We start from the raw sequence: 14,798 nt of genomic DNA, 5'->3' as shown, positions 1-14,798 counted from the left end.
CAACTTATTCATCCACCAACATAATAAAATAGTAGCCCCATCAAAGCAGTCAGAAAGCTACTTTGCACTGCACTCTTGTGCACAGAGTGCTGGCTGGTGAGTGTAAACAGGCGTGCAGCTCTCCAGCTTAACAGCCTAGGTTTCTCTCCAGGTTCTCTGGCACTCTGTGCAGCGAAGGCCGAGGGGGAGTGGCGGGGGGGGGGGGTGCGGGGGGAATGGTTTCTGCTGTCACTCTGGCAGGATGGGTGGCGATGCCAGCTCCACAGAACTTGGAGCAACAATTTTAAAGTGCGCCCAGCTCTGTGTAAAAAGAAACCTGCTCCCCCTCCCCACCACCACCACGGACTTGGCCCTCTTACCCCACCCCACCTTCCAGCAAGCAACGGGGGGCTATATTTAACTTTTCATCCCCAGTGTGTTCCCCTTGGCTGCTTCACGTTTTAAAATACCGGTTTTAAATCTCGCCGACATGACATTACGTCGGCGAGGGAGGAATTCTTTATCTGGGGAACACATGGCAGCGAAGCCCTTTAAATACAGTTTAGCTCATCTAAATTAGGCTCCCACTCAGAAAATTATGTCACCAGCGAGGGGCAGGGAAAAATCAGAAAATGAGATTTGTTTGTGCTCACGGCGAACATGGGTGTAAAATAACCCCCGTTATAATTAGATTGTGGTTGCCAATAGAGCTGCTCTTCTCTTCCTCCCAAGTAGCCGGGGGTCTCCAGCATGATTTCTGATTATTAACCTGCCCATACAGTGAGATCTTTGAACCCCCTGCTCCCCTTCTTTCATATAATTGCTGTGGTCAACAGGCAGGCCCTAGGGGAGCCTCACGTGCAGGGAGGCATTTATTTGTGGTGGTGGGGAGGAGCAGACGTGGGAGTGGTGAGAATGCCAGCAGTGTTTGGGAGGGAAAGGGGGCCAATGCCAGTGATGATCGCGGTGAGGGGACTGGGTGCCAGCAATGATGTGGAGGGGTATTTGGGAGATGCCGGCAATGACAATTGGGAGTGGGGTGGGAAGAGTGAGATGCGATGCCAATGATAACTAATTTTTTTGGGATGGAAAGGTTCATGGGGGGGGTGCGGGGGAGTTATCTTTTGCTCTGCTCTGGGTGCCCTTTAAAAACGGTACCACGATATCTGTGGGGCCAACTTTGCCGGTGTCTTTAGGCCTTGTCCCTCAAAATCGAAGCATGAAACATGCCCTCCCTACTTCTGTTTTTCCGACAAAGTGCCATAAGATCTGGAGAGAAAACCTGTCTGTTCCTCTGGAGAAAAACACGCTGTTCTGTTAGATTCTAACATGTTGCCATTTTTTGGTTAAATTGCACCCTTTGAATTTTATTTCTTAATGTTTGTTTCTTAACGCTTTTCTTCTACTTTGCATATTCTTGGTCTTAAATTCTTAAGAGACCTGGTGAATTGTGCTGTGTTGGTATTTTTTTTGAGTACTTGCTTCTTAACAAGCATGAAACCTCACCCTTGCTTTGAATATGCAGTTTCATTGGACACCTATGGGCATATCAGCCACACGCTTGATAGACACTTCAATGAATTATGCGATGGCGCAGCAAATTAAAATCATTAAGTTTTACAGGTGGTACTAAAACAACTGATTGATAGAGATATAACTTAATGAAATTCAGAAGATTTAGATTTTCCAGGAAACTAGCTCAATAAGTGACAGATGAATTCATTCTGGTGGGTGTAAATTAATTAGAATGGGGAAAAATGTTAGAAGAGAGAGAATGAGAAAGTGGGGCAAAAGTCAAACTGTAAAAGAAGATCTAAAGATTTCAAAATCAATGAAATCGCCACTGTAATAATTAGCAGCAATAAAATTGAGTATAAAAACTTGGGGTGATTTAGCATCAGTATAGATTACAGATCTAAAGAAGTTACATTGCTGCCATAATATTGTTCAGTCTCCATCTGGGGTACTTTATATAATTGTGGGAAGAGCATTATTTTACAGAAGCAAGAAGCAAAGATGATTCCAAGTATCAGAAATTTATATTTTGAAAAAAGGTCAAGGATGTTAAACATGTAGAAAAGAGATTGATATGTTTTCAAAATTGCAAAAGGGCATGATGCTAAAAGACAGCATGAATCTAGGAAAAATGTTTAACTACACAAAGTTCAGTGGGAGTGAAGGTGACAGGGGAATTTGTCCCATATTCCAAGTGCCTTCTAAATCCCTGGACCTAGAATTCTAGCACAGATTATTGGATAACAATCAGGAGCAGAAACCATGTCCCATTTTACCTCCCTAATACAAAGGGCACATAGACCAGTTATAAAACTAGACCGGCTAATTCAGCATCAACCCTGAAGCTTGCTTGTCCACGGTGCTCAGTCATCCACAGACTAAGCACACTGAGACATCAAGATGATAACTGACTGCATGAGTTTGGCTTTATGTGTACCTCTTGAGAGTGTTCAGTGGCTCCTTCCTGTCTATGATTCCAGTATCAGGATCTACTGTTGTGAAAACGCATCTAAAAAAGGAAGAAAAAGTAAACACATTAGGATATCCAACATGGCAAAGGTGATAGTAACAACTAGCAGTGACATAGTGCATTGGAGGATCAATGTTTAGCAGTAAGGAATGGCAAAACACAAATTCAACTGACAAATGCCAGTTATCAAGAGACACTGAAATTTAAGAGCTGCTTTTGCAAACTTAATATTGGCCGGAATCACCTCTCCCTTACCATAGGCTGCAAAAATTGTGTTGCAAGAAAATCAGGAGAAATGCCAAAATACAAACCTGGTGCAGCACATTCTACGGTACAATCTTGTAGTCCCAATCTGTAAACCTTTCCATGTATCCTAAAAATTAACATAGAAATTAATTACAGCAAAAACTTTAGAGCATTTCTGTGCACAATTATTTATTATTGAACCTCATCTACACCCTTTCAGGCAGGGCATTCCAGATAACAATTTGCCGCATAAAAATGTCATTCTTCATGGTAATCGCTGATTCTTTTGCCAATTACTTTCTGCCTTTTTTTTTTCCAAATTTACTCTATGAAAACCCTTCATGATATCGAATACCTTCACCGTGCCTCGTCATCCAAAGGGCATCCCTTCAAACAGTGCAACACTCCCTCAGTATTGTAGTGAACCGTCAGCCCTAATTCTGTTCACAAGTTTCCAGAGTGAGATATGAACCTGCCACTGCAGTTTCAGAGGCAAGAGTGCGACAAAGCTGATGCTGCTTTGGGTGTAACCCCAAAACAAAAACACTTTTGCACATCACCATACTTGCTGCAAGATTCTCTGGTCACCACTGCATAAGCCGAAACCTTCGGCCCTTCCTGCCGGCGGGATCTTCCAGTCCCACCAATGGTGAATCCCTGGGGCAGGTTCCCTGGCAGCGGAGGATACAAGCCACGGAATAAGCCATTGACATCAGTCCCACCACCACACAATAGCAGGCCACCTCCACCGCTGCAAAACAGGAGCAGGGTGGGTGGGGGGTGGAATCTGGTCCATGAAGTACAGATTACACATTAATTTCCGTTCATTTCCATGCATATGTAAGTAAACTCTTCACCTCTGCATATGGTTTGCAATCCTTTACTATGACCACAGGCCTGAAATTCTCCATTTTAACCTTTTTCTCCAACTTGGTATTAAAATCTTCCACAGTGGCCTCGGACATCATCATGCAGGAACTGGTATCATTGTAGACAGTCTATAATAGGGGACAAAAAAAGATTGACCTCATTACAATGAAAGGTTTCTACAGGGGTTACAATAGAGAAACAAGAGATTTGCAAGAACAGGATATCAGTTTAACCTTTCACTCACGTTGACAATGCATCATTCAAACCCTAGGGTGAACAGCAAAAACCCATGTGCAGCAATGAGAGACTATTACAGCCTCTACAATACCAAATCGTACTAGCTACTAAAATAATCATTTGTATTTCAAACTACCTAATCTGCAATTAGGGTTTCCCCACGGATAGTTTGGAGTTAAGAGCACAGTTGCACTTAGTTGTGTTTAATCTGGTTTGTCACTTTAGTCCATTGGATAGGTGCGCTTTGAGTAAATGTCATAGAATCATAGAATCCTATAGTGCAGAAGGAGGCCATTCGGCCCATCGAGTCTGCACTGACCACAATCCCACGCAGGCCCTATCCCCATAACCCCATGCATTTACCCTAACTAGTCCCCCTGACACTAAGTGTCAATTTAGCATGGCCAATCCACCTGACTCACACATCTTTGGAGTTTGGGAGGAAACCGGAGCACCCGGAGGAAACCCATGCAGACACGGGGAGAACGTGCAAACTCCACACAGACAGTGACCCAAACTGGGAATTGAACCCAGGTCCCTGGCGCTGTGAGGCAGCAGTGCTAACCACTGTACCACCATGCCACCCATCATTTTTATACTTGTTCATGGTATGTAGGCATCACTGGCAAGGTCAGCATTTAATTGCCTTTGTGAAGGTGCATACTGGGTGAAAGGGCATGGAAGAAGCATGAGTTTGCACTGACTTGGAATGGGCAGTATGCGTTTCCCTGGAGAGTGGCTGCGAGCAAGAGATGGCATTATATGACATTGGGGCAGGGAACAGGCATGCAAAGCATGAGCAAATGTGTTGAATTTACCATTGAAAACGTTCCCAAACCTAGACTATGGTTCACACCTTTGAGGGGCACAAAGCACGAGTCATGGAGAAGTTGCACAACTCCGTGAAATTGTGAGGGGCTAAGAGATGTCTACGATTAGCCAGGTCAGGACTGCAGCGTGCAGGCTCACTGCTCATAACCTTATCTCATGCCGGCAAAAATATGGGGGCACTGGCAATATGGGCAGGAATCCCAGAATCAAGTCCCATCTGCCATTTTTAAATGGCTTTGGAGTTGTCCTGACTGTGTGAAAATCCAGGCCAAAGGGATGGACATGGCGTTGATGTAGAAGATCCACCATGATCTTACTGAATGATTTTGCAAGCTCGAAGAGCCATATGACCTACTCCAGTTTCCATTTGAAGGAATGTTCCTTTGAATTTTCCACTGCTGTGCACTGCCTTTGCTTAAACTGTGCAGTCCCTTTAAGATGGATACATACCTGTGGAGCCTACATGGAAAAGGCATTAATGCTGTGTACAGTAGTGCAGGATCTGGGAATAAATCATAATAGAGAGGTGCAGGAGTTTAAGCTAGGTGTTTCAGAGTACAGTGTAGAAAAAGTTGAAGGTTCTATCACCAAAGCTGGAGGGAAAGGAAGTCACTGAAAGTTAAAGTCGAAGAACCAGAAATCATAGAGGAAGAGTTAACGTAAGACAAGGCTGAGGATCTATCCATAAATGAAAGTTTTAATGTAAACCGGGGGAGGGGATGAGGAGCCAGTATAGATCAATCAAGAAATGAAGACATGGATGGTAGAGTTTTGAATTTGGATGCTTTTGTTGCAGACAGGTCACTTTGGCGGCAAAATGGATTTTACCAAAGTTAATTCCAGAGATAGAAAAAGCATAAAATAAGTACTTTGGCAGCAGAGAGTATGAAGTAGGGGAAGAGAGCTTTGAAATTCAGTCGGATAAACCAAACATCAAGGTTTTTGCATACCATCTGGTATAGCCCGAGGAAGCAACCAGTGAGGAAGATAGGGTCGGAGGCAATAAAACACTTATCATCCAAATGCTATACAAGAATACAAGTTAAAATGATGTGATTTGACATTTCAAAATAGTAATATATATCGTGTACCAAAGAAGAAATGTTTAAATACTGTCAGGTAACACTGGTAATTCCCCACAAGGTGAAAAATCATCCTCAACTCTAGTACTGGAAGTGGATGTGGAGGGAGTTCAAGACCAAAGCAAACAGAAAGTTCAGTGAACAGTTCCTTTTCATGCACATTTTAGCAGCTGGTCATAGGTCATCACAGGCTGAAGCCGAGGTGCAAGTCCTCTCTTCTCAAAAGGCCACAGCGAGTTCAAGTACTTAAAATTACTTCTTATAAGATGAATACAAAACTTAAAGTATTGCAATTTCATCACACATTTCAAATCTGTGCTATATACTGCAAATTACCTTGTCACTTTCCACGAAAAGTGGATCCTTTTCTTTTAGATATCTCGGTTTCATTGAAGGTTCATAGGACACCAGTCGAAAAGCCTTGCTTTGTTTTAAGTAGGTACTGATCCAATTGGCAGCTTCATCACCACAATCTCTACCTTCTATATCGCATCCCCAAACTCTTTGCAACAGAAAAGTTTGAAAAAGTAACACAAATGGGTTTCACAGAGTCATAGAGGTTTACAGCATGGAAACAGGCCCTTCGGCCCAACTTGTCCATGCCGCCCTTTTTTTAAAAAACCCCTAAGCTAATCTCAATTGCCCGTATTTGGCCGATATCCCTCTATACCCATCGTACCCATGTAACTATCTGAATACTTTTTAAAAGACAAAATTGTACCCGCCCCTACTACTACCTCTGGCAGCTTGTTCCAGACACTCACCACCTTCTGTGAAAAAATTGCCCCTCTGGACACTTTTATATCTCTCCCCTCTCACCTTAAACCTATGCCCTCTAGTTTGAGACTCCCCTGCCTTTGGGAAAAGATCTTGACTATCGAGCTGATCTATACCCCTCATTATTTTATAGACCTCTATAAGATCACCCCTCAGCCTCCTACGCGCCAGAGAAAAAAGTCCCAGCCTATACAGCTTCTCCTTATAACTCAATCCATCAAGTCCCGGTAGCATCCTAGTAAATCTTTTCTGCACTCTTTCTAGTTTAATAATATCCTTTCTATAATAGTGACCAGAATTGCACACAGTTTTCCAAGTGTGGCCTTACCAATGTCTTGTACAACTTCAACAAGACGTCCCAACTCCTGTATTCAATGTTCTGACCGATGAAACCAAGCATGCCGAATGCCTTCTTCACCACTCTGTCCACCTGTGACTCCACTTTCAAGGAGCTATGAACATGTACCCCTAGATCTCTTTGTTCTGTAACTCTCCCCAATGCCCTACCATTAACTGAGTAAGTCCTGCCCTGGCTCAATCTACCAAAATGCATCACCTTGCATTTGTCTAAATTAAACTCCATCTGCCATTCATCAGCCCACTGGCCCAATTGATCAAGATCCCACTGCAATTGGAGATAACTTTCTTCACTGTCCACTATGCCACCAATCTTAGTGTCATCTGCAAACTTACTAACCATGTCTCCTATATTCCCATCCAAATCATTAATATAAATGACAAATAACAGTGGGCCCAGCACTGATGCCTGAGGCACACCACTGGTCACAGGCCTCCAGTGTGAAAAACAATTCTCTACAACCACCCACTGGCTTCTGTCGAGAAGCCAATTTTGTATCCATTTAGATATCTCACCCTGGATCTCGTGAGATTTAACCTTATGCAACAACCTACCATGCGGTACCTTGTCAAAGGCCTTGTTAAAGTCCATGTAGACAACATCAACTGCACTGCCCTCATCTACCTTCTTGGTTACCCCTTCAAAAAACTCAATCAAATTTGAGAGACATGATTTTCCACTCACAAGGCCATGTTGACTGTCCCTAACCAGTCCTTGTGTCTCTAAATGCCTGTAGATCCTGTCTCTCAAAATACCTCTTGGTATTTGATCTTGATCAATTGGGCCAGTGGGCTGACGAATACATGATGCTGTCTTAAGAATTCCTTTAGTCACCTATATGTAAGCCTACTTTGTGAAGGTTTCCTCCAATTCAAAACCGTAAAGGTGACCAGAGGAATTCTCATCCTCTTATTACTACATATTTAGATTTAATCGAATTCTGTTTTACAGTTCGTCCATCTGTGTTCTTCCATTTAAACCAATCAAAGGCGTAAATCAGGAAACGTTTCCTACATTGTTCTAAGATGACCATTGCCTGGTATTCCCATTAAGGGAGGCTGCTGGCACTATGATCATGAACCAAAATGGGTTTTTTTAGAACATTACAGCGCAGTACAGGCCCTTTGGTCCTCGATGTTGCGCCGACCAGTGAAACCAATCTAAAGCCCATCTAACCTACACTATTCCAACATCATCCATATGTTTATCCAATGACCATTTAAATGCCCTTAATGTTGGCGAGTCCACTACTGCTGCAGGCAGGACATTCCACGCCCTTACTACTCTCTGAGTGAAGAACCTACCTCTGACATCTGTCCTATATCTATCACCCCTCAATTTAAAGCTATGTCCCCTCGTGCTAGCTATCACCATCCGAGGACAAAGGCTCTCACTATCCACCTGTCTAATCCTCTAATCATCTTGTATGCCTCTATTAAAGTCACCTCTTAACCTTCCCTCTATCGAAAACAACCTCAAGTCCCTCAGCCTTTCCTCATAAGACCTTCCCACCATACCAGGCAACATCCTGGTGAATCTCCTCTGCACCCTTTCCAATGCTTCCATATCCTTCCTATAATGCGGTGACCAGAACCGTACGCAATACTCCAAGTGCGGCCGCACCAGAGTTTCGTACAGCTGCAACATGACCTCCTGGCTCCGAAACTCAATCCCTCTACCAATAAAAGCTAACACACCGTACGCCTTCTTAACAACCCCATCAACCTGGGTGCCAACTTTCAGGGATCTATGCACATGCACACCGAGATCTCTCTGTTCATCCACACTACCAAGTATCTTACCATTAGCCCAGTACTCTGTAATCCTGTTACTCTTTCCAAAGTGAATCATCTCACGCTTTTCCGCATTGAACTCCATTTGCCACCTCTCAGCCCAGCTCTGCAGCTTATCTATGTCCCTCTGTAACCTGCAACAACCTTCCGCACTGTCCACAACTCCACCGACTTTAGTGTCTTCCGCAAATTTACTAACCCATCCTTCTACACCCTCATCCAGGTCATTTATAAAAATGACAAACAGCAGTGGCCCCAAAACAGATCCTTGCGGTACACCACTAGTAACTGAACTCCAGGATGAACATTTCCCATCAATCACCACCTTCTGTCTTCTTACAGCTAGCCAATTCCTGATCCAAACCGCTAAATCACCCTCAATCCCATGCCTCCGTATCTTCTGCAATAGCTTACCATGGGGAACCTTATCAAATGCTTTACTGAAATCCATATACGCCACATCAACTGCTTTACCCTCATCCACCTCTTTGGTCACCTTCTCAAAGAACTCAATAAGGTTTGTGAGGCATGACCTACCCTTCACAAAACCATGTTGACTATCCCTAATCAAATTATTCCTTTCTAGATGATTATAAATCCTATCTCTTATAATCCTTTCCAAAACTTTGCCCACAACAGAAATAAGGCTCACTGGTCTATAATTACCAGGTTTGTCTCTACTCCCCTTCTTGAACAAGGGGACAACATTTGCTATCCTTCAGTCTTCTGGCACTATTCCTGTAGACAATGACGACATAAAGATCAAAGCCAAAGGCTCTGCAATCTCCTCCCTAGCCTCCCAGAGAATCCTAGGATAAATCCCATCCGGCCCAGGGGACTTATCTATTTTCACACTTTCCAGAATTGCTAACACCTCCTCCTTATTAGCCTCAATACCGTCTAGTCCTGTATCTCAGTATTCTCCTCAACAACATTGTCTTTTTCCTGAGTGAATACTGACGAAAAATAGTCATTTAGCGCCTCTCCTATCTCTTCAGGCTCCACGCACAACTTCCCACTACTGTCCTTGACTGGTCCTAATCTTACCCTAGTCATTCTTTTATTCCTGACATACCTATAGAAAGCTTTAGGGTTTTCCTTGATCCTACCTGCCAAAGACTTCTCATGACCCCTCCTGACTCTTCATAACTCTCTCTTTAGGTCCTTACTGGCTAACTTGTAACTCTCAAGCACCCTAACTGAGCCTTCACGTCTCATCTTTACACAAGTCTCCTTCTTCCTCTTCACAAGAGATTCAACGTCTTTTGTAAACCACGGTTCCCTCGCTCGACCACTTCCTCCCTGCCTGACAGGTACATACTTATCAAGGACACGCAGTAGCTGTTCCTTGAACAAGCTCCACATTTCAATTGTGCCCATCCCCTGCAGTTTCCTTCCCCAACCCATGGATCCTAAATCTCGCCTCATCGCATCACTGAAAATGTTGTTTTCTGTTTCACTATAATATAATCAGATTACAATCCACCCCTTTAGCTTCCTGAACAACAATTTTATTGTGGTGAGGTTCTTCCTTTTAACAAATACCATTTCTATCATCTTAGATCACTGCAGCAAAAAAAAGATTACAGGACAGTGTCCTCATTGGCCTTATATATTCAATATATTCCGGTGATAAAGAAGGGCTGTAAGAAAAGGGATAACCAGCCGTGGATAACGAAGGAAATTAAGGAGAGTATTAAATTAAAGACCGATGCGTACAGAGTGGCCAAAAATAGTGGAGAATCGGAAGATTGGGAAAACTTTAAGAAACAACAAAGAATGACTAAGAAAGCGATAAAGAAAGGAAAGATAGGTTATGAAGCTAGGCTAGCTCTAAATATAAAAAATGATAGTTAAAGCTTTTACAAATATATAAAAAGGAATAGAGTGGCAAGAGTGAATGTTGGACCCTTGGAGGACGAGAGGGGGGATTTAATAGTGGGAAATGAGGAAATGGCTGAAACTTTAAATAAGTTTTTTGTGTCGGTCTTCACGGTGGAAGACACAAATAGTTTACCGAATATTAACGATAGAGGGTTGGTAGGAGGAGAGGTACTCGATACAATTAATGTTACCAGGGAGGCAGTGCTTGGTAGACTAATGGGACTGAAGGTGGACAAGTCCCTGGGCCCGGATGGAATGCATCCCAGGGTACTGAAAGAAATTGTAAGAAGTTTAACAACACCAGGTTAAAGTCCAACAGGTTTATTTGGTAGCAAAAGCCACACAAGCTTTCGAGGCTCTGAGCCCCTTCTTCAGAAGCCCCTGAAGAAGGGGCTCAGAGCCTCGAAAGCTTGTGTGGCTTTTGCTACCAAATAAACCTGTTGGACTTTAACCTGGTGTTGTTAAACTTCTTACTGTGTTTACCCCAGTCCAACGCCGGCATCTCCACATCATGACTGAAAGAAATGACAGAGGTAATAGCGGATGCGTTAGTGGTTATTTATCAAAATTCGTTGGATTCTGGGGTAGTGCCGGAAAATGGCTAATGTTACACCGCTGTTTAAAAAAGGAAATAGACAAAAGGCGGGTAACTACAGACCGGTTAGCTTAACGTCTGTAGTTGGGAAAATGCTGGAATCCATCATTAAAGAAGAAATAGCAGGCCATCTGGATAAGAATGGTTCGATTAAGCAGACGCAGCATGGATTCATGAGGGGAAAGTCATGCTTGATGAACTTGTTGGATTTTTATGAAGATGTGACTAGTGCGGTTGACGGAGGGGAACCGGTGGATGTGGTGTTTTTGGATTTCCAAAAGGCGTTTGATAAGGTGCCTCATAAAAGGTTGCTGAAGAAGATTGGGTCACACGGAGTTGGGGGTAGGGTGTTAGCGTGGATTGGGGATTGGGTATCCGACAGGAAGCAGAGAGTCGGAATAAATGGGTGCTTTTCTGGTTGGCAGATGGTAACTAGTGGTGTGCCACAGGGATCGGTACTGGGGCCTCAACTATTTACCATTTATATAGACGATCTGGAGGAGGGGACTTAGTGTAGGGTAACAAAGTTTGCAGACGACACAAAGGTAAGTGGAAAATTGAATCGTGTGGAGGGCGTAAAAGGTCTGCAGAGAGATTTGGACAGGCTGAGTGAGTGGGCAAGGATCTGGCAGATGGAGTATAATGTTAACAAATGCGAGGTTATTCACTTTGGAAGAAATAATAGAAAGTTGGATTATTATCTAAATGGAAAGAAATTACAACATGCTGCTGTGCAGAGGGACCTGAGGGTCCTTGTGCATGAGACACAAAAACCCAGTCTGCAGGTGCAACAGGTGATCAAGAAGGCAAATGGGATGTTGGCCTATATCGCAAGGGGGATCGAATATAAAAGCAGAGATGTCTTGCTGCATCTGTACAGGGCATTGGTGAGGCTGCAGCTGGAATACTGTGTGCAGTATTAGTCCCCTTATTTGCGAAAGGATATATTGGCCTTGGAGGGAGTGCAGAGAAGGTTCACCAGGTTGATACCAGAGATGGGGGGTGTTGATTATGAGGAGAGACTGAGCAGATTGGGTTTGTATTCATTGGAATTTAGAAGGCTGAGGGGGGATCTTATAGAGACCTATAAGATAATGAAGGGGCTGGATAGGGTAGAAGTGGAGAGATTCTTTCCACTTAGAAAGGAAACTAGAACTAGAGGGCACAGCCTCAAAATAAAGGGGGGTAAGTTTAGGACAGAGTTGAGGAGGAACTTCTTCTCTCAGAGGGTGGTGAATCTCTGGAATTCTCTGCCCACTGAAGTGGTGGAGGCTACCTCGTTGAATATGTTTAAATCACGGATAGATGGATTCCTGATCGGTAAGGGAATTAGGGGTTATAGGGATCAGGCGGGTAAGTGGAACTGATCCACTTCAGATCAGCCATGATCTTATTGAATGGCGGGGCAGGCTCGAGGGGCTAGATGGCCTACTCCTGCTCCTATTTCTTATGTTCTTAATATTTCATGGATTTAGAATATGGTATAAAAATCCAGAATTGAGCCTATAACTCTTGACCAGTTGAGCCATAAAGTCAAGCATAATCTATCACAATTAGGAAGCATACCATGCAAACCTTTACCTAGATTAAAGTTCAGGTGGCAGAGGTAAAAAACAAATATCGCTTTCAGCAAAGTGACCTTAATCACTGCACGACAAAGTCCACCTCTGTATCTTTTTTCCCCTCCTTTAAACGTTCACAACTGATAAGTCTGCTAAATAATTGCTTTGAAGTAAAACACACACCATTTAGTCTTACTTTGTCGCCTGTAGCTATGGGCGACAGTAATTACTGGGCAGACATATGGAAAACTTGAAATGTGTTACCTGCACATCTTCGCAGGGTTGGACTTTGGCAGTTTCAAAGGGACCTTCAGCTCTTCCATTTCTGGTGCATTAAGACACAGAAAGCCATCCTTACTGGATACGGTGACAAGCACCAAAGTAGGCTCCACTCTACCAGTGATCATGTGATACTTCTCATCAACTATGAGCCATTGTCTAGAAGATAAAATAAATATACTTACAAGGAGATCTTGGGTTCATCTAAACAAAGTACAATGGCACAGATTGTGAGCTTGAAAAGTCAAAAAGAGCATGTCAGTTTTCTTTGCAGTACGGCCTGTTTAAAACCACGTCCTGTTTGCCTTGGGAGAAAAGGTAAAGTCAGTTCAAATAGGCTATGGTAAAGCAAGGAACTTGGCGTGATGCCACACTGAAAATTTCTATATTTGGCATGTTCTTACGCGTCAGCATTGCAATTTTGGTTTAAGAAATCATTGTGCAGGGAAAAATGCTACTTTAGTGGATCTGACTACATCAAGTCACCGGCTCTATATATATATATATAGATGTTTAAACAATGTGACAGTTTTAAGTTTGTATTTTGGAACTACTTATTATATTACATTACTAAAAACGTACATATCCTCCAAGCAAAAATCACGCCCAGTTCCTCAGGCATGAAATGCATATTGTGAAGCATTTTTACCAGTTTTAAATGTCATCTCTCACCACCATATAATAACATGTCTAAACAAGCACCATTTCCACCTCTCTTGAACATAACTCCTCTATAGATCCTTTTCCCCATGTTTTCCAACCACCTTCACCTTATCTTATTAAAAGAAATGAGCACAATATGTGAAATGAGTTTTGGGGGCCGAAATTGTCAAACCCATCATTCGTGCAAATAAATACCCACTCTTACCCTTACTTTAAAAAGGAATTTTCACAATATTTTGTTTCTCATTCCATTACTCAAATAAAAAGAATCGTAAATGCAAATCTCGGACTTGTTAGATATCCCTTTATCCCCACAGAATTATATTGTTCACACAATATACCAAGAATTCCTTATTACTTCATAATGGAGCAAATCCATACATTTCTAACTTTACACTTGATCATTCTAGATGTATTTGATCACTAACACTGATCTTTCATAACTCGGATGTTCCTTTTTCAAAAGCATGGCATGGTGGCACAATGGTTAGCACTGCTGCCTCACGGCTTCAGGGACCCGGGTTCAATTCGGCCTCTGTCTGTGTGGAGTTTGCACGTTCTTCCCATGTCTGCATGGATTTCTTCCGGGTACTCCGGTTTTCTCCCACAGTCTAAAGATGTGAAGGTTAGGTTGATTGGCTGTGCTAAAGTTGCCCCTTAGTGGCAGGGGAACTAGCAGGGTAAATATGTGGGATTACGGGGATAGGGCCTGGGTGGGATTGTTGTTGGTGCAGGCTTGATGGACCGAATGGCCTCCTTTTGCACTGTAGTGATTCTATGATTCTATCATTTTCCAAGCTGCCACATGCATTTCTTACCCCAGCTTTTCTCAAAATTCCCCTAATCGGCAAACAAGGCGATAGTGAATCGCCAGAAGCTCTTAATTCCCTTTTATTAAATACCTTCCATCATTTTTTCAAATAACTTTACATATTGTCTCACACTGTTGATCCCTGAAAAAAAATCCATATTTTCCTGTTAATTCTCGTGATGCAGTGAAATCGTTCGATTATTATAATTTGTAAGACACACCCATTTCTTCAGCGCATCCACACTGATATGGAAAGTTTATTCATGTCTTTTTTAATGGTCTGAAATTATTTATTAGGATTTTATAAGTCATTGTTAATTTGAGTGACATTTTTGATGCACCGTCC

At 42.8% G+C, this 14,798-nt stretch overlaps 1 protein-coding gene across 1 annotated transcript in view; it reads right to left on the bottom strand.

The window, feature by feature from the left end:
• marc1 (mitochondrial amidoxime reducing component 1) overlaps window positions 1-14,798 on the bottom strand; it is a 28,788-nt gene that overhangs the window by 8,203 nt on the left and 5,787 nt on the right. The window contains exons 2-6 of the mRNA XM_078229833.1: window positions 12,964-13,137; window positions 6,067-6,232; window positions 3,568-3,708; window positions 2,776-2,837; window positions 2,432-2,503 (exon numbers count right to left, since the gene is read on the bottom strand). Coding sequence (XP_078085959.1) covers window positions 2,432-2,503; window positions 2,776-2,837; window positions 3,568-3,708; window positions 6,067-6,232; window positions 12,964-13,137 — 615 coding nt within the window. The remainder of the gene's footprint in view (window positions 1-2,431; window positions 2,504-2,775; window positions 2,838-3,567; window positions 3,709-6,066; window positions 6,233-12,963; window positions 13,138-14,798) is intronic.

This window comes from Mustelus asterias, chromosome 15 (genome assembly GCF_964213995.1).
Source record: "Mustelus asterias chromosome 15, sMusAst1.hap1.1, whole genome shotgun sequence".
NCBI classification, from domain to species: domain Eukaryota; kingdom Metazoa; phylum Chordata; class Chondrichthyes; order Carcharhiniformes; family Triakidae; genus Mustelus; species Mustelus asterias.
Note: the sequence above shows the minus strand (reverse complement) of the source record. Positions and strands in the feature narration are given on the sequence as shown.